The following is a 26,114-nucleotide window of genomic DNA, read 5'->3' on the forward strand; positions in this document are numbered from 1 at the left end:
GGTTTAACATTAACAGAAGAAGAACTGGCAGCTATATCCACTGATTGTGGATTGATGATTAAACATAAGGAATTATCTCTTGAAGCCTTTTGGACTTCTATAAAAGAAGAGTATGTGGCAATATCTAAAAAAGCTTTGAACATTTTACTACAATTTTCAACATCTTATTTATGTGAATTAGGGTTTTCTACCCTCAACACAATTAAGAGTAAAAAGAGAGGAATTCTTCAATGTATTGACAAGGAAATGAGAGTTTGCCTTTCAAATATATGCCCAAACATTGAAGAAATCACTAGAACACATCAGGCTCATGTTTCTCATAAACACAAGAACGAAAAAACACATTCACGCCGGGACCTACTGAATTTACTAAATCTTAATAAGAATGTATCTATATATATAAAAAGATAACTTCTTTTGTTGTTTTTTTATTTTTTAACCCCTCTTTTTTATGAATTCCAAAAAGCATAACTCAAAAATGTAACATAGGCCCTGGCCGGTTGGCTCAGTGGTAGAGCATTGGCCTGGCATGCAGGAATCCTGGGTTCGATTACTGGCCAGGGCACACAGGAGAAGTGCCCATCTGCTTTTGCTCCCCTCTGCCTCTCCTTCCTCTTTGTCTCTCTCTTCCCCTCCCGCAGCCAGGGCTCCATTGGAGCAAAGTTGGCCGGGGCGCTGAGGATGGCTCTATGGCCTCTGCCTCAGGCACTAGAATGGCTCTGGTTGCAACAGAGCAATGCCCCAGATGGGCAGAGCATCGCCCCCTGGTGAGCATGCTGGGTGAATCCCAGTCAGGCGCATGTGGGAGTCTGTCTGACTGCCTCCCCGTTTCCAACTTCAGAAAAATACACACACAAAAAAATGTAACATAAAAATGTTTTTTAATGTCAGAATAAATTTAATTTTGTCATATTTATTTCATTTAATTACCATAAAAGCATACTTGGACTTTATATTTTTTCTTTAATATTTGACTTAATTATTATAACATATTTCTCAGAAATTTGTATTATCATGCCTACAATTATTTGTTGGATTTTTTTATTTATTTTTAATTTTTATTTTTTTCTGTATTTTTTCTGAAGCCAGAAACGGGGAAGAGACAGTCAGACAGACTCCCACATGCGCCCGACCGAGATCCACCCGGCACGCCCACCAGGGGGCGATGCTCTGCCCATCTGGGGCGTCGCTCTGTTGCGACCAGAGCCACTCTAGCGCCTGGGGCAGAGGCCAAGGAGCCATCCCCAGCGCCCGGGCCATCTTTGCTCCAGTGGAGCCTCAGCTGCAGGAGGGGAAGAGAGAGACAGAGAGGAAGGAGAGGGGGAGGGGTGGAGAAGCAGATGGGCGCTTCTCCTGTGTGCCCTGGCCAGGAATCAAACCCGGGACTTCTGCACGCCAGGCCGACGCTCTACCACTGAGCCAACTGGCCAGGGCTATTTGTTGGATTTTAAATGTGCCCTGACTTCAAAAAGTTTGAGAACCATTGTCTTAAACCATAAGGTGGAAAATTTGTGCTGAATGTAGTCTAACAACAAGATAGGAAGATTCTAAGTATCTGACAATTTTCTTCAGTTGTTATACCACCAGACTTTTTGAGAGAGAAATCTCTGTCTTTTTTAATGGTATATTGGGGTCTTTGGTAATTTCCCATTAAACTTCATTATTGTCACAAGTACTAAAAAATGCCCTTAGTTTCTTTAGTATATAATAGTGTCTGCTTGTTGCCTTTACACTTAAACAATTTAGTTGGGTATAATTCTGATGTTACACTTGCCTTCTCTGTCAGAATTTACAGATATGGCTGCATTTATTTTTCTTTCTTGAGTTGGAGATTGCAGTGCAGAAGACTAAAGGCAGGCTGATTTCCACACCCAGTCTCCATTTTTGTTTCTGCCTAGGTCCTTGAAAACATTTTTCCCATTTTTGTATAATAAAAAATTTCAAGCATATAGAAAAAATGCAAAAATACCTAGATTTAGTGATGCTGGTATTTGCTATATGTTTCCTACGTATGCGTATATGTGTGTGTTTGCATGTTTATAGGCAACACATTTCTTTCTGAATTATCTGAAGGTAAGTTGCAGACATTTTACTAAATACCTCAAAATGTATTTCCTAAGAATAAGACTTTCCCAAGAATAAAAGAAGTAATTCTCTAATATCTTTCAGTATTCAACTTCAAATTTCCCCAGTTGTTCCTTTTCCCCACAGTGTCTTTTAGTGGGCTAAAAAAATAAAGTAAAAAATCAGATTCACATGTTGTATTTGGTTGTTGTATCTCTTTAGTCTCTTTTAGCCAAGAATAATCTCCTACTTTTTTGCTTAGTATTTGTTATTTCATTACATTTACTCTTTTGATAAGGCCAACTCAGTTGTGTTGTACACTGTCCTATCTTCTGGCTTTACCTGATTGTTTCCTTGAACTTCAGTTAACTTTTAAACTTGTGCACCTAACACATATTTTTCTATAAACTGGCAGATTTTAAGGCTTGATTAGTCTTGGGTTAGATATTTGATCAAAAATTGGCCCTGGCCAGTTGGCTCAGCAGTAGACTGTAGGCTGGGTATGTGGAAGTCCTGGGTTTGATTCCTGGTCAGCGCCACAGGAGAAGCGCCTATCTGCGCCCTCCCCCTTCTATCTCACTCTCTCTGTTCTCCTCCTGTAGCCATGGCTCCAGTGGTTTGAGCAAGTTGGCCCCAGGCACAGAGGATGGCTCCATGGCCTGCCTCAGGTGCTAACAGAGCAGTGGCCCCAGATGGGCAGAGCATCGCCCAGTAGGAAAGTTGTTGAGTGGATCCCAGTTGGGGCACATGGAGGAGTCTCTCTGTCCCCCCACCTCTCACTTAATAATAATAAAAAATGCAATATTTTATGCTGTATCACATCAGGAGCTAAAAGGAGCAAGCTCTTCTGGTACCAGTGATACTAAGATTGATAATTTGATTGAGGTGGTGACTTCCAGATCTATCCATTTATTTTTTTAGCATTGTGGTTATATTTTCTCATCTAATCATTTTAGCATATATTTGTGATCATTGACTATATTAATTACATTACTGGATAATTTTCTAAAATCTATCATTTTTTCCCTACAATTGTTGGCTAGCATTCTGAGGTAGATTGCTTTCCTTTATCAACTGAGGATAAACTACAGTTCCTTCAAGAAGACAGAATAAATGCTTAAATGTTTCCTTTTAATTACTAATTAGCAAAGATGGTGTAATAGTCTTCTCTAACATTGGGAAATAATTTTGAAATATTTAGTCCTGAAGTTGATTTTGCTAGGATATGCTATAATTTCTCACTAATTGTTTAATAATAAATAGATTTATATCTTGAGTTGGGAACAGTAAAAGTAGTGGTTAATATCACAACCTCTGTAGATGGACAGACCTGAGGTTGAGTTCTGATTTAGTCAGTTATTGTGCAATCTTGGTTAAATTACTTATTTTCTCTAGATCTCAGTTTCCTCACATTAAAATGTAGTTATCTACTGATGGGGTTGTTGCAAGGATTAAAAGAGATAGGAATGTAAATTACCCTCTCTCTTTTCCCCCAGTGTAAGAATCTCCTATTTTAACATGATTTGAATAAAGGCTACTGTATTTCCTAGATTTCCTTGCAGGTGCGCATGGCCATGTAACTAAGTTCAAATCAATAGGATTAAAACCAGAAATGACTAGGGGCAGCTTTTCAGAACCTTCTTTTTAGAGTCACCAACATGCACCCTGCACTTTTTCTTCTATGAAATGTACTTGGAATGTGCATGTAATGGTTTGGCAACCCATCTTGGACCCTGACGTCGCTGAATGTTGGCATACTGGCAGTAGCCCAAGTTCTCAAGGATTATTTTAAGTAGAGCCATGGTACTAGACCTGTACTACCTACAGGTTTTTGTAAATAAATAAATAAATAAATGTGGTTTTTTAAAATTAATTTTAATGGGGTGACATTGTTAAATCAGGGTATATATGTTCAGAGAAAACATCTCTTAAGTTATTTTGACATTTGATTATGCTGCATTCCCATCACCCAAAGTCCAATTGTCTTCTGTCACCTTCTAACTGGTTTTCTTTGTGCCCCTCCCTTCCAAATAAAAGTTTTATTAAGTCACTGTCATTTTAGGTTTATCATTCACAGGTGAACTTTATCATCACAGTTCACTTCAAGTAGAAGAAATGTCACCGGCTTCTGTGTCTTAGGGCCAAAGTTAGTTGTTCATGGCTTTAACACCTTCCCATTCCCAAAATCAAGTTATCCTTAAATAACCAAGTCCTCTAACTTAGGAGGCGGTCATGGGAAGGCCTGGTTCTTAGATAGCATTTTCTTAAATTTGGCAGACCTGCACTTTAACAGATCAAAAGGCAGCTGAATATAAAGGAAAACTGAAGTAGGAAACATTTGGGTTTGAATCAGCTCTAGTAACCCTCAGGGACAGGGACAGAATAAAACTCTCCTGGTGGGTCGTAGAGCTTGTCTCCATTTCAACTCTATTGCTCTTGTGCTTAGATACACAACGCACACAAGCAGGCCGTCTCTGTCCCCAGGGAACGCAGAAGCTGGCAAACGGTCGCCTGGATACAGCCGCCTCGGCTCAAAGGGAGAACCGCGGGTACCACCGACCCTGGTAACGGCCTCTGTCAACCCCGCCAGGCGCGCGGAATCCTGGGACTTGTGGCCTGGCTGCGTGAACTCCCCGCCTGAGCTGGCGGTGAGGACTATACTTCCCAGGATGCATTGGGGAAGGGAGCAACCTGAGCCGGGAGAGGGAGGGGGAGGCCCCCCGAGTCCTAGGGCATCGCTGTTTCCAAGTGCTGCGATATTGCTTAGTAACCCATCGTCAAGGTTCCTCGCGGGTGCTTTGGCCCCGCCCTCTGAGCCGGGGCTGGAGGAAGAACCTGTCTCAGCTGCACCCAGCGACGAAGCCCATCCTCGGGTGCGGGAGGCGGGGAGGGGAGGGCAGGCAGAGGCCCGTGCGAGATACGGGACGTGCTGGCGGCGCCGGCTTGGAGCAGAGGTTAGACGCGGAGAGAGCGGGGATGCTTCCCGGGCGAGGCTGGATCGGGAGTGGGAATCCCCCACACCACCAGGGCGGCAGTGCGCGCGGGCCGGGATGTCCCTGGAGGCTGGCATCTCTCGGACCCGAGGCGGCCGATGCCCGGGGTGTACGCGCGCGCGCGCGTGCGTGCGTGTGGGAGCGCTCGCAGTCTCCAGGGTTTTCGCGGGTGTCCACACGCCGCGTCGGGCCAGAGGCGGGACCCTTGAGCCCGCGAGACCCGGTAGCTAGGGCAGACCTTGGGAAGAAGAACACGATTTTTGCCACTTGTTAATTATTCAGTTTCTTCTTGACCCGGAGCGTAAGTAGGTAACACTTTCCTGACTCCAACTGCACTAGTGTCTCGTTTCCTCCGATTAAGATAAACCATGTATGACGTTTGCAATTGGAGTTCGTGATTAGATAGAACTGCTAAGTTCTTTATGGAGTTCCCGGTCAAGAGAGGTTCACGAAGGATATGAATTTTAAGCACATACACGGCAACTAATTAGAACATCTAAAAATGACCATTACATATTCACTCTGGCTTAATGGGGAAACAGCAAATGTTCTTTCAAATTATATCAGCGACCACCGGTCAGCAGCATTCAGGGCATATTTCATATCATTAAGGAGATGGAGCTGGAGGGAGAAAGGGGGAGTAGTTGACAATGAAAAAAACTTGGTTTAGTTTGGGGATTTTTTTTTTGACTGGGTGACTTATGCAAAAAAATCTGTTTCTTTCTTCCTCGCTCTTTCATCCTGGATGTAGATGGTCAGTTTCGGATCCAAGGATGGTGATGGCAAAGCTTAGCCGGTTCCTTGTCAAATCAAAGCTGTCACAGAATAAATCCCGCTGCCTGCTGCGAAGCCCCCCGCGCACTGCAAACTTCAGTGAGCGAACTGGGTAATCAGTGTTTGGATATGCAGATCCCTGCTCTAAAAGGCGGGGTGACCCCCCCAAGAGCCTCTCCCGGGGACCGAAGCCCGCAGGTGCAGTGAGGCGTGCGCGCGCGGGTGCTGGCGCCTCCGAAGACGCCTCGCCGGGGGAGAGGGAGCCAGGGTACCCGGAGGGGTCTGGCGGCCGCGCACCGGCGGCTCGTCTCCGGCGGCGGCGGCGGCGGCGGATGATGGTGGCGGCCAGCGCGCTGGGCTGTATCTGTGCGTCGCCGCGGAAATCAGCGCCTAGCTCTGCACACTGAGCCGCTGCAGGTCCTCCGCAGCCCGAACCTTGGCGAGGACAGACCCGGCGCGTAGGGGCCGCGGACCCACGTGCGGGGGGAGCCGGGGGTGAGTGGGGTCGGCTTATCATGGCGGATCGGACAGCTCCCAGCTGCCAGCTCCGGCTGGAGTGGGTGTACGGGTACCGGGGTCACCAGTGCCGCAACAACCTGTACTACACGGTCGGCAAGGAGGTGGTCTACTTTGTGGCTGGGGTCGGGGTGGTTTACAACAGCCGCGAGCACAGCCAAAAATTCTTCTTGGGACACAACGACGACATTATCAGGTAAGGAGGTGGCCTGGGGCTGTGGGGAGGGGTTGAGTGTGGAGGTTGGAAGGGTGGGGAGAAAGATCACCAACCGGGCTTTCCTGGGTCAGATTCCGGAGTCCCGTGGAATAAAGGATTCTCTCTGGAATCGCATGGAATGACAGAGGGCTGCTGATTCTAAAGCTAGGGCAGAAACAGGATTGGGGTGCAGGTGTGGAGGGAGAGATCTCCTTTCTCTGTATTCCTCCGGAAGGCTTTTGGATCTCTGAGGAGTTGCATGTCCTGATGCTTTTTTCCCGATGCTTTTTTGGGTGTTCATTCCTGCTACAAGTGGAAGGATCCTGGGTAACTAGCAACCACTTCTTTCCCCAACTAAATAACCTGAACTGTGGCTATCATCTCTGGGAGTCTTCTCAGTAGGTTCCTCAGCAAGCAAGAGGATTAAAAAAAAAAAAAAATCTAAAAGAAAATTTTGCTACAGGTAATTTGGAATCCTTATCGCAGATGCTTTGAAACTGGGAAATTTCTTCTGCAGTGGGTGGGGAATTTGTTCTCTAATATTTCACTTGGCAGTGTTTTCATGCCAAAAAGCTTATTTATACGCTAAATGGATGTTTCCACAACATTGCTGAGGTTTATAAAAGGCTGGCAGCTGCTGGACCACAAAAGCCTACCAGTCAGCCCACAGAATTACCAACATCTGGGAGCAGGGGGCCAGGACTAATGACAAGAACATAATGGGATGAATGGCCATTTTAGGGGTCCTCCCTATCAAATTGTAGAGGAACGTATTTTCATTATTGGCCCTGTCCTCTCTTCTTTGGACTAGCCGCATTCTCCAGGCCTTGTCAGCTTCTGTGTGATCAAATGAGGTGTGGTCCAGATGCTGTTCACAGGGAATCCCTTTCAGCCTTCAGCAGTTAAGGAAGATTTCGGATATGGGAGCCTCAGCCAACAGAGAAAATGACTTGCTGGGAATGGACTACAACTGACAGAGACCATATTTGTACCTTCCAAGCTTGTGTGTTTGTTGATGTAGAACAACTTCCATCACATTTCCAGAATATTGCTACTTGGGCTCCAAGTTTGTCTTTCAGAAGGAAATAAATGGTTAAGTGGTGTAATGTTAATGGTCTTAATTTCTCCCTGGGAAGAATGATTTAAAAGACTAGCTTACCACCCCTCATCCCTTTTTGAGTATTGTGCTTCTTCTGGAGCCTTTTTCATTTTCATCTAAAAACTAAAAGTTGAAAAATTTAGTAAAAACTTAATATTTGAAGATACAATAAGAGTTTTAAAAAACTCATGACTTTTAGAAGAGGAAGATTTTAAGTACTAGGAACTCTGCTGTTCTCAAGATTTGGTGCAGCTAACGTGAAACTTTCTTCATGTCACATAGGACAAAACAGCTCTTTTCTTCTCTTCCTTACATAGCAATGGCTGTGATTGGGGAATCCCTACCTTGTTCTGTCCTGGCTTCTTTAATTGCCAGGCTAATTACTAAAGTCACAGGTGCAAATGGTTAACAGTGACTCGTGAAAAGGTTACATGTTTAAAAATTGAAACCCATTATGTTTTTGCTCTTTCTTAACGCAGTGCTTTCCATTTATACCATCAAAATAAGATGTAGTCCTTTGGCGGAAGGGAGACAGTAGCAATTAAACAGAAAATTCCCTGAGGTTAAATAATATTTGTGTGACAGTTCACTTAAGTGCTCTGAGAATTTGAACTCCTAACTTAATTTTAATATACTTGGAAATAATTAAATGCAGGATTGAAACTGAAGGTGGGACCAGGGTGGAGTTGCAGTAAATCGCTGTTATGACTGGCAGCTGGACTAGTGGGGCTGCGATGCTGTCTGGCTTAAAGAAACCCTCAGAATTGAAGAAAAGATGAAGTTATTTGTATAACTGGGTTTACAGGGAGCCTCACTTGATGAAAGGAAAAAGAATCAGTTTAACTTTTGGTCTTTTTATGAAGGTTGTTTTATCTTTACACTGAATAGTACTATAGTAGTAAGCTTGCATTCAGAGAAATGACTTTATTGCTGAATTTTCCATATTTGGTTAGTCTGAGGATGTATAGGTGAGCAGAATTTTTTAATATCCATGTATGTCTTTCCATGTAGGAATAAAATTAACTTCAACAGATTAAAAAATGCAAACCACAGATCATTATGTAATTAATAGCTATCAAATTAGAATGTTTATGCCTTTATTTTGCTTTATCTTATTATATGTAAATTTTTTCTGGTGAAGGCAGTGCACAAATTATATGTGGGACTCTTACATGCCATTTCTTTCATTATTTTAATCTCAGACATATATTCATGTTTGAAATTAATATTGGAAAATGTGAATATTTATGTATTAAATGTGTATATAGATAGGAAGATTGTACTCATATCTTTATGAATTTCAGCTCACTTCTGTGTGTCCTGGTTATACTACTGATTTTTCACTGAAAAATTTGAAGTTTGTCATTGAAAGAGAAGGACTACAGCCAAGGTTTTAGAGCAGAATTTTTTTGGGGGGAGCACATTATATCGATATTAAAACCCCTAACTCTTGATTCCATCAAATGAGATAAAGTAATTGTCCAGTTAGCGTTTGCATTAGTTCAAAAGATATATTCACGATGCATACATTTCCTACTGCTTTATTTATTGTGCTACTTTCCCTGGAATATTAACAGAAGGCAGCCCAACAAATACTGATACCTTACTCCATTTTATAAAACCGTGTGGTCTTTGAGATCAGGATAAACCTTGATAATAATGTAGGATTTGGCAGAGCTCATTAAAGCTCAGCGTATGTACCTCCTGATTTGACAGACTATGTGTTTAAGTCAGATTTTAAAAAAGTTGTTGATATGTGAAGCATAATGTGATTTATTGGATGTGGGGGCTTAGTTTTATTCTCTTGAGTGATTACCTACTCTTCAATACAGAAAATATATTAGAGGATGATGCTATATTTTTATCCCTGATAACATTGTTTGCTATTGAGTAAATAGAAGGACTCAAATCAGGGCTTGAAGGCAAGGACAGTCACAGTGACTAGAAAAAAATCCAACTTGGTTTCTACTTTAGGTAGCAAGCTGATCATGACAAAGAAATGGAGCAAATGAAAGAAAAGGTCATGAACACATGTGCTCTCTGTCATCTCCCTTCCATTTCCACAGTGACTCAGTTGAGACATTTGTCTCCTTACTGCAGATTTCTGTATTGCCTCTGACTAGTTCCCTGGCTCCATTTTCTCTTCTCTTATTTCTCAGCTCTCTGAACCAAGGGAGGTTTTTCTGCACTACTGTTTCAGGGGAAAGGGCACTGACTTTGACCTCACACACACACTCAGTATGAACCCACTCTGCCATTTACTGAGTGAGTGGCTTGACTTCTCAGGGCCTTGTTTATTTGTGGAATGGGGGCAATAATACCTAAATTGCAAAATTGTAGCTATTAGAAAGAATATATACAAATGGTTTAGCATGGAGCCTGGTTCATTAATTGATGCTCATTAAATGCTCTCGGTGATGGCAGTACTAGTAGTTAATTAAAAACAGGCACAGACACCAAAAACAAAACAATGATTCCTTATTGCCCAGAGGCTGAAGTTCAATCCTTAACTTTCTTTTTTTTTTCTAGTCTTTTTTTTGTTTGTTTGTTTGTTTATTAAGTGAGAAGTGGGGAGGCAGAGAGACAGACTCCCACATGCACCCTGATGGGGATCCACCTGGCAAGACCCCTACTCTGTGATGCTCTGCCATCTGGGGCGTCACTCCATTGCTCAGCAATCTATTTTAGCACCTAAAGTGAGGCCATGGAGCCATCGCAGCATCTAGGGCCGGGGCCAAGAACCATTGGAGTCATGGCTGCAGGAGGAAAGAGAGAGAGAGAGAGAGAACGGGGAGGGGTAGAGAAGCAGATGGTTGCTTCTGTGTGCCCTGACCAGGAATCGAACCCGGGACTTCCACACACCAAGCCAATGCTCTATTGCTGAGCCAATCAGTCAGGGCCTGTTTTTTTTCTAGTCCTAACCTTTCTATCCTTACTTTTCCTTCTTTATTTCTTTTAATCATAGATGGTTTGTATCCCACTGTCATATAATATTACTCTGTCCTTTCCTACCTTGTGCTAGAACGATTTATCTCGGGGATTGGGAAGCTTTTTGGCTGAGAGAGCCATGAACGCCACATATTTTAAAATGTAATTCTGTGAGAGCCATACAACAACCCGTGTACGTTACGCCTTATCCAATAAAAATTTGGTGTTGTCCCGGAGGACAGCTGTGATTGGCTCCAGCCACCCACAACCATGAACATGAGCGGTAGGAAATGAATGGATTGTAATACATGAGAATGTTTTATATTTTTAATGTTATTATTATTTTTTTATTTTTTATTTTTTTTATTTTTTAATAATTTTATTTTTTTAATGGGGTGACATCAATAAATGAGGATACATATATTCAAAGATAACAAGTCCAGGTTATTCGTTCAGTTATGTTGCATACCCACCACCCAAAGTCAGATTGTCCTCTGTCACCTTCTATCTTGTTTTCTTTGTGCCCCTCCCCACCCCCTTTCCCTCTCCCATTCCCCCCTCCCCCCCATAACCACCACACTCTTATCAATGTCTCTTAGTTTCACTATTATGTCCCACCTACATATGGAATAATACAGTTCCTGTTTTTTTCTGATTTACTTATTTCGCTTCATATCATGTTATCAAGATCCCACCATTTTGCTGTAAATGTTCCGATGTCATCATTTCTTATGGCTGAGTAGTATTCCATAGTGTATATGTGCCACATCTTCTTTATCCAGTCATCTATTGATGGGCTTTTTGGTTGTTTCCATGTCCTGGCCACTGTGAACAATGCTGCAATAAACATGGGGCTGCATGTGTCTTTACATATCAATGTTTCTGAGTTTTTGGGATATATACCCAGTAGAGGGATTGCTGGGTCATAAGGTAGTTCTATTTTCAGTTTTTTGAGGAACCACCATACTTTCTTCCATAATAATGTTATTATTTTTTTAATTAAAGATTTGTCTGCGAGCCAGATACAGCCATCAAAAGAGCCACATCTGGCTCGTGAGCCATAGGTTCCCAACCCCTGATTCATCTTCTTCTCCCCCTGTATTCTCTCCCCACCCAATGGCATAGTGGTGGGAGCATGGACTTTGGTGTCAGATACAGTTGTGAGTATTCGAAACACAGTTTATTCTTGTATTATTACTTATTATTGTAGTATTTTCCATATGAATTACTTTTGACCCATCCTGTATATGTAGTCATCTTACTGATTACCCTCTTCTCCAACTCTGAGAGATAGTCTTCTCATTCTACATGAGAAGGCTCTGAGAGGGAAAAAAAATTTAAGCAATGTCACTCAGTGGTACATTCTGTTCATTAGCAAGTGGATGAAGTGAAAGATTTTGATGGAAGTGTATGGTCTATTCACATATGATATTATTGTTATTCTTATTAATAAGCTGTAGTCTATTTGTCTGCTTATTTTAATTAAGATTTTTTTCTCTAAATTAGATACATAATATTTTTTCTTGCTTATTCAACAAAAATTCACTTTACATCCAGAATGTACCAGGTGCAAGGGCGGTGAACATGGCCAAGCTCTTGCCCCTGTTCTGGTGGGAGAAGCCAACAATGAATGAACAAGAAAAAAAAATGGTGAATATAGTTGTGAAAAGTACTAAGAAGGGAACGATATTAGAGAGAAGGTGGTTTGGGTGGGTGTGTGGGAGCTACTTTAAGTGAGGTTTCCAGAGTAGATCACTGTGGAGATGGCATTTCAGCTAAGACCTGAAGACTGAGACGGGGCAGACAAGGGAAGTCGCTATGGCAGAGAGGGGATATAGGCAAAGGCCCTGGAAGGGGTGAGAACTTGGAATGTCTAGAATCCTGGTGTAGGTACTCAGAGAAAGACCAAGGCCACTGTAGTTCTCATCCAGGTAACTAATGCCGCATGGGTTTTTGGCACCATATGTCCTACATTTCCCAGGACAGTCACAAATATATCATTCAGTTATTGTCCTGGGAACCTTTGTTCTCATCATATTATGGGCCTCTATTTTTAATTCAGAATATATGACCATGTTTTTATTTTACTGTGTAATGGGTTGTTTCAAAGTCTGAAGAACATTGCACTGGTGTCTACTGTCTTTTAGAGAATGATATTGGCGCTGCCACTAATGGTCAGTTAAAATGTAGATTACTTTGTGGGCAAGTGAAAACGTGTTCCATGGCAGCGTCTCTAAACAGGGCTATCCTAGGGCATCTCCTACCCGCAGGAGGTGGATCTGAACATCTTTGCAATGTAGCTGACATTTTTGCCACTGCAAAAGAAAAAGGGAGCGGCTGGGAGGGCCGACTTGCTAGCTCGCTTCTGAGACAGACCCTCCCCGCAGTAGGCCAGAGCCACACCGAGAGCCACCCTTGACCCAGTGCACTGCGTGTCTCCAGCACTCAGGCTCCTCTTGTAGGGTTAACTCGAGTTTGTCAAATGTGGATTGGTCTTCAATGTAATTAAAGTGCTCAAGAGCAGATAGTTCTTCTCAAATATCATTGTACGTAGGAGTCTCCTGAGCACTGAGTCAGTAAGTCAGGTGTGAGGCCTGACACTCTGCATTTCTAACCAGCGCCCAAGGGATGCTGATGCTGCTGGTCCACAGGCCACACCACACAGCAAGATTTTAGGCACTCACGGTATGTTTCAGAGCTCAATAAATAGACCAGTGTTTTTTTCAATGCAAAAGAAATTGCCTGCTAATGAAACAGACTTTTAGTAATATGCATGAATATATATATGCTCCTTATATTTATTAAATGCTTAAATGAACAGAATCAGTTTTTAAAAATTAAATTGGCTCTTAGCCTAGTGTTCTTTCTTCTGCAGAAAGAACCAAGCAGGCCCTGGGTGAAACAGGTTAAGGCGATGGTGAGCCTGTTCATGTGGTCAGTAGAAGAGTGTGCTCACAGACATGTAGACATCATCTTTCGAGTATATGCCTAGGAGTTCAGTTGGTGAAGTATATGAGAACTCTATGTTTAACATTTTGAAGTACTGCCAAAGTGTTTTCCAAAGCAGCCAAATGATTGCACAACCCCACCAGCATTGTATGAAAATTTCAATTCTTATTCTTCCATATCCTTACCAACACTTGTTATTGTCTGTCTCTTTGATTATAGCCATCTTACTGGGTGTGAAGTGGTATCTCATGTGGTTTTAATTTGCATTTCTCTAATAACTAGTGATATTAATCACTTTTTATAAATGTATTTGTATAACTTTTTTGTTCATTCAGATATTTTGCCCATTTTTAATTGTTTTGTCTTTTATTTCTAAGAGTTCTTTATATATTGTCAGTATAAGTGTCTTATCTGATATATTATCTGCAAATATTTTCTCCCATTCAGTGAGTTGTCATTTTACTTTCTTTTTCTTTTTAAAATTTTTTCATTTATTTGAGAGAGAGAGAGAGAGAGAGGAAGGAAAAGAGAGAGACAAACATCAACTTGTTCCACTGTCTCCCACATTTCACTTAGTAGTTTTATTTAGTTGTGTACTCATTTATTGCTTCTCGTTTATGCCCTGATCAGTGATTGAACCTGTGACCTCAGTGCACCAGAATGAGACTTTATCCACTGAGCCACCCAGCCAGGGCCCATTTCACTTTGTGTGTGTGTATGTTTGTGTGTGTGTGTGTGTGACAGAGATAGAGAGAGGGACAGACAGACAGGAGGGAGAAAGATGAGAAGCATCAACTCTTTGTTGCAGCACCTTAGTTGTTTATTGATTGCTTTCTCATATGTGCCTTAACTGGGGGGCTACAGCAGACTGAGTGACCCCTTGCTCAAACCAGCAACCTTGGGTTCAAGCTGGTGAGCCTTGCTCAAACCAAATGAACCCGTGCTCAAGCTGGTGACCTTGGGGTCTTGAACCTGGGTCCTCCACATCCCAGTCTGATGCTCTATCCACTGCACAACCGTCTGGTCAGGCCCATTTCACTTTCTTGATGATGTTCTCTGAAGCACAAATATTTCAGATTTTAATGATGTACAATTTACTTATTTTTTCTTTGTTACTTATAGTTTTGGAGTTATATCTGAGAAACCACTATCTAATTGAAGATTGTGTGTTGTGAAGATTTATTTCTATGTTTTCTTCTAAGAATATTACAGCTTTAGCTCTGACATTTAAGTATATGGTGTGAGGTAGGGGTCCAACTTTATTCTTTTGCTTGTGGATATCCAGTTGCCCCAACATCATTTGCTTAAAAGACTATTATTTTCCCATTGAATTGTCTTGGACATCTACAGCCTTTGAATTCCTCTAGCAGGAGGCCCATCCCCCTCACACAGAAGAAACTGAACATTTGAGCACCCAGAAATAGAAACCATTAAAAATAATTTAAAAAGGCCCTGGCCGGTTGGCTCAGCGGTAGAGCGTCGGCCTGGCGTGCGGGGGGACCCGGGTTCGATTCCCGGCCAGGGCACATAGGAGAAGCGCCCATTTGCTTCTCCACCCCTCCGCCGCGCTTTCCTCTCTGTCTCTCTCTTCCCCTCCCGCAGCCAAGGCTCCATTGGAGCAAAGATGGCCCGGGTGCTGGGGATGGCTCCTTGGCCTCTGCCCCAGGCGCTAGAGTGGCTCTGGTCCCGGCAGAGCGATGCCCCAGAGGGGCAGAGCATCACCCCCTGGTGGGCAGAGCGTCGCCCCTGGTGGGCGTACCGGGTGGATCCCAGTCGGGCGCATGCGGGAGTCTGTCTGACTGTCTCTCCCCGTTTCCAGCTTCAGAAAGAAAAAAAAAAATTAAAAAAGATTAACCTAGTAATAGAAATCTGAGGCTTTGGTTTCTATTTCATATTTGTGAAGATGCTGTTAAGTCCTATGAAGGACATACAGATTTTTCTATATTTAAAGAATGTAACCATTTATACTTTGAGGAGCCTGTACAGTATTTAGTAACTGCTGGTTTAGGAACCAGCAACAGTCTATATATTATTGTTTACTAATATTCTTTCTTCTTTAAATTTCTTCTTTTTAAAAATGAGTTTATAGCCTTCAGCCTTGCGGCTGAAGACAGACAAAAGGGTGGAGGCAGTATGGAAAGCAGAGGGCACGGAGAGAGAGGGTATCCCTTGACCTCCACTCCTTTATTAGTTCATTCCTCTCTTACCCTAGTGAGAGGCAGGCACCTGGATGGTCTCAACCCAGAAGTTGTAGGATTCCGTGATTACCCACTAGTTCTCTGGCATGCTCTTTCCCGTTGGCATGAAGGCCGGGAGCACCAGACCAGCTCTGCCTCCCTGATGAAAGAGGCTTTCTCTGGACTGGTCAGAGATATTAGGCTGAAATAGAAATAGGCGGGTTGGAGAATTATTCTAAGGCTATTGAGAATTATTTTAAGGCGTGGGGGTCATAAGGTGATAAAGAATCTTTTGGAACTCAATTATAGGGTGGAGTTGGCTGGCCTCTCGGGCACTGCAAGGAGAACAGGCAGCTAGTCTTTCCCTATTTTTCTTGCAAGTGTCACAGGGATTCACATCTCTGCTTCTTTCTGGATAATATATGCTTTGATTTACTCTGACTGCAGACCAGCTTCTTATCTTTCTTTTAAAAAAATTTATTAATTGATTTTGGATAGAGATAGGAACATCAATCTGTTCTTGTATGTGCCCTGACCAGGGATTGAACTAGCAACCCCTGAGCTTGGGGACAATGCTCTAAGCAACTGAGCCATCTGGCCAGGGCACTAGCTTCTTATCTTAATGATTTGTTTTGCACATAGCCACACAAAATTTGTCTTGGCCCTCTGCATACATGACTATTCAGCTTGGCCCTATAAAACCAACTGAATCAATTTTTTGAGCCTTAATTTAAAGTGGATCATTAAGTTAAGAAGCCACAAAGATTTTCTGAGTGTATACTATGTGTTATGCACTGTGCTAGCCACTGATGACCCAACAGTGAACAATATGTATCTTCTCTCGAGGAACTTATCGTAAAAGCAGTATGTATTCATAAATGAGAAGCTGGATATGGTGTGTCCAGTTCTATCATTGTTTTGTTAGCCCAAAGTATATGAGAGTATCAGGACATACACCTAACCCGTTCATGGGGGGATGGTCAGAGAGGGAGAAAGGAACATTATTAGATTTCGACTCTGGGCTGGACAGTCTGGCTGCAGTGGGGATAATGGATTGTTGGAAAGAAAGTCTAGAGACACTTGAAGTAGTTCAGGCGTGAGAGCACTGTGGCTCTATGTAAGGGAAGCAATGCAAATATTCCAGAGATTCTAGATGGCTGATGATTGTTTGGATACAGGTGGTAGAGGAGAAGGAAGGTATAAGGTAATGGTCAATTTTTTGGCATAGTCATCTGTTTGGATGGTGGTTATCATTCCCTGAAATAGGATGGGGAACAGTTTCAATCGGGGTGATGAGTTTAGCTGAACATATTTAGACTGAAATGTCTATGGGACATTCAGGAGGTGATTACACATTTCTGTGGGTCTTCTTGTGCAGGAGAGAACTGTGGGAGCTGCAGTGAGAGAGTAGGAGTGAATGAGATAACCTAAATAGCATATGGAGGAAAGAGAAGAGGTCAGGGATAGCATTTTGAAGAAGATGAACTCTTAGGAGATCAACAGAGAAAGAGGTACTTGCAAAAGATGGGGTGAGTCCCAGGGGTGGGAGGTAAAGCAGAAGAGTGGAATGCTAGGGAACCCAGGAGCAGAGAGGGCGTCGGGGACACCTTCAGCAGTATCAGTAGGGTATATAACAAGGTACGTCTGCAAAAGGACCCTATGGATTTAGCAATGAGAAGGTCATTGATGAATCACCTTTGCTGCATAAACACTGAGAATGATTATTTTTCTCTGGGCTGTACTTCTATCTGGGTTTTAAACTTTCTGTTATAGCAGTTAAAATGCCAAGGGTCATTTCCTTTTAGCTTTGTTTTGCTTCTTACAACCCCTTTATATATTTTGCTCATGCTCCAGTGAGTTTTGTGCTGCAGTGATAATAAGCAGTCATCTCAGCTTAATGACTTTACCTCTAGTAGACTGTAGCTCTCTTTATTTGAACAATAAGAGACTTTGTTACAAAGGTTGCTTCTTGGTAAAAAGTCTTCCAGATCTATTATTCTGCATGTGCAACATATACTCACACAATCACTTCAGCCATGTTTGTCAGTGTGAGAGCCTGGCTTGCTGACAGTGAATTCACACGTCATCCTTCTTGCCTTGAGTAACATTCTGTTGGAGAAAATATACTGCTCACAAAAATTAGGGGATCAGAGAATGTGCAGATACTCCAGTACTTTCAGCCTTTTGTATAGTGCATTTCCACCAGTGAAATAAAAGTTGGTTTTGCATCTCATTTGCATCATTGAACAACTTTCTTTGACTTGTCTTTTACTTTTTCGATGTTCTTGTTTAATAATAATAAGAAAGCAAATGCTTCTTTTTTTATTGTTTCATATTCATTTTGAAATATCTCCTAATTTTTGTGAGCCGCATATAAGGAAGAGATAAATTCTTGAATGTTTTACAATTATTTTCTTCCCAGAATGTCACTTGGATTTTTATATAATCTATAGGAGAAAAGTGAGATGTTCAATTAAATAAACATGTTCAGTCCTTAACTATGTAAATGACAGTGTTCCAAGTGATGGCAGCCATCCACGCAGGAGACATTGAATGCCTGTCGCTTCCTCCTTCTTGCATTTCCATTATCCAGTCAGCCCCAAATACAGGTGAACATGTCCGCTCTACCTTGCTGCTTTCTCCCTGGTTCACACCCCTGCTAACTTTTGTCTGGATTATTATAGTACCCTCTCAACCAGTATTTCTGCCTCCACTATCTCTCCCCTGGTCAATCCTTTCTTTGAAACCCTGGCTGAACTTTAAACAAATGCAGATTTATGAGTCCACTCCTAAAGATTCTGATTCAGTAGGTCTGGCCATAACTGCCTCCCGCCAAATCTGTATTTTAAAGAAATTTCCCACAGAAATATAGATAGGCTTATGTAAATGTGTACACACACACATGCACACCACACATACAATTTTCTTTTTCTGTCCATTGAGAAGACTGACTGACAATGAGACACCAAGCACCCAGAACTTTAGAACGGTTTCTAAATACCATTCTCCACACAAAGGGATCAGAACTTAGGAAAAAAGCTTATCCCAGACTTGGACAGGGAAATACAAAATAAGGCAGGAATAGCACTGCTAGAAAGTAGAGCAATGCTAAAAAATAAGGGGAGATGCTAAAATGACACAAGAGCCAGCTGAGGAGACTTCTACTGGCCACATCTGGGATAATTTGAGCTTGATTATAAACCACTGAATAAAGTTGAAACCCATGTATCTGTAGTGATATAAATAACTAATGGGACGGAGAGAAATCTCATCCTTGAGTAGAATGTGAACTAGTAAGTATAGATGGGATAATGGACTTAGAAAATCAGTGGCTGTTAGAACTTGTCATGAAAGTTTGTTGAGGAACATGATATTTACATAGGACTTTGCCAGAAAATACCTTTTTTCTTTTTTAAGTGAGAAAGACAGAGGGAGGGACAGATAGGGACAGACAGACAGGAAGGGAGAGAGATGAGAAGCATTAGTTCTTTGTTGTGGCACCTTAGTTTTTCATTAATTGCTTTCTCTTATGCACCTTGACTGGGGGGCTCCAGCAGAGCCAATGACCCCTTGCTCAAGCCATCGATCTTGGACTCAAGCCATGAGACCTTGGGTGGTAAGCCAGTGACGTTTAGGCTCAAGTCAGTGACCATAGGGTCATGCTCAAGCCAGCCACCACATGCTCAAGCTGGTGAGTCTGTGCTCAAGCCCGCAACCTTGGGGTTTTGAACGTGGGTCCTCTGCATCCCAGTTTGATGCTCTATCCACTACACCACTGCCTGGTCAGGCACAAAATACTTACTAATTACAAAGGACAAACAATAACTACAGCGGAGAAACCTGGCAGACACCACTTTAACCAAATGATCAAAGTTAACATTCACAATAGTGGATAAACCAACTCATTTTATTTTATTTATTTATTTATTTTTTAATAGCTTGTTTTTTTTTAATTTTTATTTATTTATTCATTTTAGAGAGGAGAGGGGGAGAGAGAGAGAGAGAGAGAGAGAGAGAGAGAGAGAAGAGACACAGAGAGAGAAGGGGGGAGGAGCTGGAAGCATCAACTCCCATATGTGCCTTGACCAGGCAAGCCCAGGGTTTCGAACCGGCGACCTCAGCATTTCCAGGTCGACGCTTTATCCACTGCGCCACCACAGGTCAGGCCTAAACCAACTCATTTTAAAAAAGGTTTCAAAAGTGGTTCTGGGTTCTGGAATCCCAGCACTATGGGATTAGCTTTCAAAAGTACAGGGCTGATCTGTCCCTGCCCTACTTAAAGACTCCTGCTGGCTGTATTGCTTTTGGAATGGGCTTCAAACAGTTGGGTGTAGCCCCACCCTGCCTTTTGCCATCATCTACCATAACTTGACCCTACCCCGCTTTTGCTCCCATCGCACCATACTCCCTGCAGCATCGCAAATGGTTTTCTTTCTCTGCTTCTGTACCCGGCCCTGATGCTGAGAGTGCCCTGCCCAGTCTGGCGGGGGCGCGGGGGGGGGGCAGATCAAGTGCCCCATGTCTGCGAAGCTCTCCCTTGATTTCTTGTGGCAGTCAATGTCTCTTTCCTCAGTAATGCTACAGCACTTTCTCCATACCTCTCTTACAACACTTCTCACATTAGCGATAATTTTCCATTTGTATGGTTCCCCTTCCCACCCACTCAGCCTACTGTCCCCTCTGTGTCCTGGAGGCTCTTTATGTGGTGGAAAGAGCTAGGGCTTCAGACTGACGTGAAATCTGATTCTGCCACTGATTAGTTGTTACCAGTGGTGGGGTTCAAATAATTTAATAACTGGTTCTCTGCCCTAATGACCATTTTAAGTATAAAAAAAGATATACCGAAAGGTAGTATATTATTTCATGCATTTGATACTTAAATAAGAACAATAAAAAAAGTTACACAAAACTAGATTAACTTATAAGAAAGTTTTAAAATAGTAATGAAAAAGTATTAAATAATACTTGACAAAAAAACCCTGATATTTAAGATATTTCCATATTGCTTCTTGATTGGCATCCTTACTTGCAATTTTTTTTCACCTACAGACGGAATGAACATGACTATGGGTGCTTAGAATACACTGTTGCACAGATGAACGTTAAAAAAGAGTGAGGAATGTAAACTTGTGATTTCCACACTAGGTGGCTGCCCTGGTGCCTACCTTAGAGAGAAGCCTGAGTGCCATTTGAACAACCAGTTTGCAGAACTCAACAAAAAATTAGGTATTGGTTCTGCCACACGGGTGCAAACTGGCTGAATTCCACCACTGGTTGTTACCTGGTCAGCCTCGGCTTCTTCCTCTAGACCTGTGATGGGCTGTTGTTGAAATTCAGTTAAACAAAGCATGTAAGGTACTTTGCAAAGTGAGTTAAAGGGAACGAAAAAGAAACCTCACTAGACCCTAAGTTTAGAAAAAACATATAAATACATACAAATATTTTACATATATACATTTCCCCCTGTAATTCTGCAAAAATTCAGAGGTAAAGTCACATAGCTGGTAATTGACAGACCCAGATTTGAACCCATTTCTATCTGATTCTTAAGCCATTCTCTTTCTGTTACATGAAGACCACAAACCAGGCAGGAGAGACAGAGAGCCATAATTAACTTAAATAAAAATACTCCTGTGAAAAATGTTAAGCTAGAATGACAGTCTCAACCCATTCGTGGGGGGCGGGTAGTTAGACGAAGTATTGATAGTTGGATGGACACCCAGACTAGACAGTCTCTTGTATGAATGGTCCTCAGCATGGATGAAGGTGAGCCTCATCGCACAGGCATTGACTGTGTGCCACCCAGGAGACACTCTGGTGATAGTCGTATGTGACAGAATAAAGGAGAGCAGGTGCAGTGAAGAGGGCTTCAGATGGGACCCTGGAATGCACCCTTCCTTTTGAGTTAGAGGAGAGCAAAAGGAGCACAAAGGGACCTGAGAAGGAGCAGAGACAGGAAGCTGTGCGAGAGTGCAGGGACTTGGAAGGCAAGGGAGGGGTCAGCGCCTGCCTGTGTGTTTTGGAGGGGCCGGTGATGAGATGGACCAGGATTGAGAGTCAAAAGAGGTCACAGGAAGAGCATTTTCATTCTAGTAGTGCAGAGGCAGAAACCAGATTGATAGAACCATGAGTAAGAATGACAGTGTGGAGACAACAGGAAAGTGTTGGGCAAAGCACTCGATATCTGGAAGACTGAAGAGTCATCTTGCTGGAGGCAACTATTCTGGGAGATTAAGCACCCCCAAGATGCCATTGGTTCCAGCAGGGAATACTGAATGAGGTACAAGTTGAGCAACTGCATCTCCTACTTCCAAAACTATCAACCAAGAGGCATATCTGCTTTAATGGAGCAACAAATCAGAGGTCTGAAAATCTATTTTATTGTTTTCCTGAGGAGAGGCTTGCGATTTCATCTGGTTTTGTAGTGATTTATTATTTCTTTTCAAGACTTACACAGCATTCTGTTTAAATACCTCAGGGAGGGAAAACAATGGAAGAGGAAGAAGAAAAACAGGCTTTTTGTTGTTGTTGTTAATCCTTATAGACTGTTACAGACTGCAAAGACTACATTATAGGCTCAAATTTCATATAATTGAGAACTTAATTTTTTTCTGAGCTACAGCAGATCTGTTCGTTAAGCAAAATATTTTTTTATTTTTATAGACAGAAAGTGATTATCTGTTTATAGGTATATTTAATTCCATGTGTGTTCCCGTTTTGTCTTAATCTGTCTTGACTCTCGGAAGCTAATTAGGCAGCTAGCTTTTTCCTCTGGGTACCACAAAAGAGTTGAAATCCTATTTCCAACAATAAATCAATGAAAGCCTAGAGCAGTCTCGAGTTGTGAGTGATCTTGCAGAGGCGCCATATCAAGGAGGCAGTCGCTAGAAGACATCTGAGAAGTGGTTGCAGGTTGTTAGTTACTGGCTGTCGAAGTAGTTTTGCTCCTCTACTGTGTGCACTTCAGAGAGACTGCATTTTCTATAGCCTCTGCTCGTTTGAAGTGAACACACATCCTTGACCTTTTTCCTTAAGCATTCCTAGGAACTTTAACTATAGGATTTTAAAAAGAGATTTTATTAAATCTCTAGGAGATAGGCACTGTTTTTGATAAATATGGATAAAGTATAAAGAATGCTATTTTAGAAGTTAGTCAAATATCTCCACTATGTTGGCAGATAAAGTGCTTCATTTGTTTTCATAGTTAGACTACACTACACAGTGGTTTCCAAGTCTAAAAGTCTTCACATATCCAGGGCGGGGCCACTGGGCCTTTCTTAACCACAATAGAAGCCAATATAGCAAAGAGCACCCTTCTTTTCATACTCAGTGTGCTTTCTGGATAATAAGGTAAAAAGTTTTGTTAGATGATGTTTGAGTAGCAGCAAATGAAAATAGGTAGCCAGAAAATATACTAAAACAAAACAGGAATTCAGAACAGTGCAAGTTTATAATGAGACATTCAAACTCTCTCTCTGTTTTTTTAAAATTTAGGGCCTGGCCGAGCAGGTCAGTTGGTTAGAGCATCGTCCTGATATACCAAGGTTGTGGGTTCGATCTCTAGTGAGGGCACATATGGGAATCAACCAATGATTGGAAGAACAAATTGATGTCTCTGTCTCTCTCCTTTTTTCTTTCTTTTTTTTCTCCCCCTCTCTTTAAAATCAATTAAAAAAGTAAGTTTTAAATTTAGATGGTTAGCCTTGTTTGAATGTTCCAAAAACTCTGATATAGGAACTAAACAAATATTTGTGAAATGACAGAAAACAAAATGACTTCCCTATGCATTTCTGCTGTAACCTGGCGTGTCACTTGGTATGAGAAAACTAACGTGCCATATTCCCCCATGTATAAGACACACTTTTTTTTCAAAATATTTGGGGTCTAAAAACTGGGTGAGTCTTATACAGTGGTTGTAGAAGTGTGACATTTCAAATGCCATAGATGGAACTGAGGATGAGGCAATATATGAAGACAGTGATTTGCCACCAGACACAGATGAGGACAAGCTAATGGATGGGAGTTTAGACAGTGATGAGGAGTTGTATGAATTTTATGATGAATAAAACTTGAGTTCAATAACTTTATGTAATATATTTTTTTCAAATTTCGGGCCACAAAATTAAGGTGCATCTTCTACATGGGAACATCTTCTACATGGAGAAATACGGTATGTCAGAAGCCCACATAATGATGAACTTAATTCTCACTAAGACTAAAATGGCAATAGAAAAACTATAATTGTAAGAGGGATTAGAACTTAGTAATTATTTCAGGCTCTTTGCTTTATTTGGGCCCTAAGTAAAAATACTATATTAATTAGCATAACTGATTTTGTGACTTTTTTTTTACTCCCAAGGTATGTGAAATTATGAAAAAAATTGAGGTATATGTAGAAGAATGTTAAACAGTTTTTGTTTCTGTACCTGTTTTAATCTTATTTATTCATAACCACATTATATAAATGTAGCTAGGAATACTACTTTATATTGATACTAGGATCACAGAACTGAACCATTATTAGTCATCCTAATTTGTGGCTGGTTATATTTTTTATAATTTACAGATAAGAGAATTTCACCTTAATATGTGCAAAATGTTCCAATTCCTTTTAGTGCAGTTTATTACAAAAATAGAGGTAAGATTGTTTATTGATTTTTGGCAAGACATCAAAAGGAAATTACAGTTATTTGACAGAAAACTCAGGAAAAATAAACAGCAAGATGACATAAGAAATTATCCAAACTATGATTATATGGTGCCAAAGAAAGACTCAGAAAGATTTATTTCCTTTTCATACAAAAGCTGGCCCCAGTGCTTTTGAGAAGCATAATTTTCAAATGATCCTCAGTTGAAGTGTGATAAACTAAAAATCATGAGTGTTGTTAAAAATAATTTTAAAAGGACCTACTTGGATTGGGGGAACAGAGAATCTGGTTTGGGATTTTTCTTCTGGCTAAAGGGCTAGATTCTATTTTGTTCACCATTGTCCTCACATGCCCAGCACAAGGCCTGGCATAGGGAAGACACTCATTCATTTCTGTTGACTTGGATTGACTCAGAGGCCAGTGGCCACCCACATGTGGCTATTGGAAGAACCCTTGGACTTTTAGTTTGTCACCTCTGTCTCTGTTTTGTGCCTCAGCATTCCTATTGATGGGTACCTGTATTGCCCACTATTAGAGAAAATTCTGGAGCAGACATCCCCACATGTTCATGCTTTTTAGAGTGTGTGGGTGGGTTTTTCTGTAGCCCATATTTCTAGAAGTAGAATGGGCAGGGTAAAAATAATGTGTACATTTTATGTCATGATAGATACTGACACACTGCCTTCCAAAAAGGGATGTACCAATGCACGTGAAGGAATGTGACATTTCTCTACAGCTTCTGCTGATCTGGAGTCAGGGGAATTTTAACTTCTCTAAAGTCAGAAGGAATGGAAACTTTATAATTTAAGAAAGTGAGGCATTTCTGGGTGAAAGTAAACATAAAATTTCTTCTTTTCTGTTTGGTTCCTTTAATGGTGATGCGTGTATCTCTACACATGAAGACTTACAGAAATAGATTGAATTAAAATACTCAATACATATTATATTCAAATATCTTTGGCTTGATGACTTCATATGTGATAGTTTTATGCTATCGTAATATAAATGAAGATTTATTTTATGATATTGTCTGTAGACTAGTTCTACTAATGTACATAGTATTGATACAAAGCAAAACAAAGACAAAAAAACCAAACCAAAACAAAAAAAGAACAAAAAACCCAAAACATGCACATTGTTGCTACAGAGAGAAGATAAAAATCAACATTTTGCATGTGTACTTCATTGATTAATAATATATTATTATGTGCTAAGCACTTTGCTGAGCATTTGTAGACATAAAGATACTTATTCCTCACATTAAATCCTTAAGGTGGATGCTATTATTCCCCCTTTACTAAAGAAGAAATTGAGGCCTAGGAAAGTTAAGTAATTTTCCCAAGGACAGTAGCTAATAACTGCCAAGCTGGGCTTCATATCCAGGTCTCCCTCACCTTGGGCCCCAGGTGCCTCAGTTACCATTTACTTAATTGCCTGGCCTGCTTTTGTCACTGTTAATTGCCATCTGATGGTGAGAATCAGGGATATTTTCCAAAGGAAAATAATGACATGAGCCTAACATGAATGAATACCTATTAAGGTATATCCATTCAGGGCTCTCAGAGTGATCCTGATTGAACAAGTAGGTTTTTTTCTTCTAAGAACTGGTTGGTTCTAGGTCCAGGTGAACTTTTTTCATTGGTAGATTTTCTGAAAGCAAAGGCAACAGTCCCTATCACTTGTGTCTTGACCAAGGCAGGATCAGTTACTTTACATGGAGAAGACTTTGGTTATGACAGAAACACTGCGCTTCAGCACAGAGCCGGCCAT

At 41.4% G+C, this 26,114-nt stretch overlaps 1 protein-coding gene across 3 annotated transcripts in view; it reads left to right on the top strand.

Moving 5' to 3' along the window:
* Positions 1-4,821: 4,821 nt before the first annotated feature.
* EML6 (EMAP like 6) overlaps positions 4,822-26,114 on the top strand; it is a 283,824-nt gene continuing 262,531 nt past the window's right edge. For 2 of the 3 annotated variants that reach the window (XM_066267137.1, XM_066267140.1), the window contains exons 1-2: positions 4,822-5,018; positions 5,809-6,543. In XM_066267137.1, the coding sequence (XP_066123234.1) occupies positions 6,347-6,543 (197 nt within the window). In that variant the 5' untranslated portion in view covers positions 4,822-5,018; positions 5,809-6,346. Of the gene's footprint in view, positions 5,019-5,315; positions 5,363-5,808; positions 6,544-26,114 lie in introns of those variants that run through there. The other variant, XM_066267139.1, reaches the window with a different exon arrangement.

Source organism: Saccopteryx bilineata, chromosome 3 (genome assembly GCF_036850765.1).
Source record: "Saccopteryx bilineata isolate mSacBil1 chromosome 3, mSacBil1_pri_phased_curated, whole genome shotgun sequence".
Classification (NCBI taxonomy): Eukaryota; Metazoa; Chordata; class Mammalia; order Chiroptera; family Emballonuridae; genus Saccopteryx; species Saccopteryx bilineata.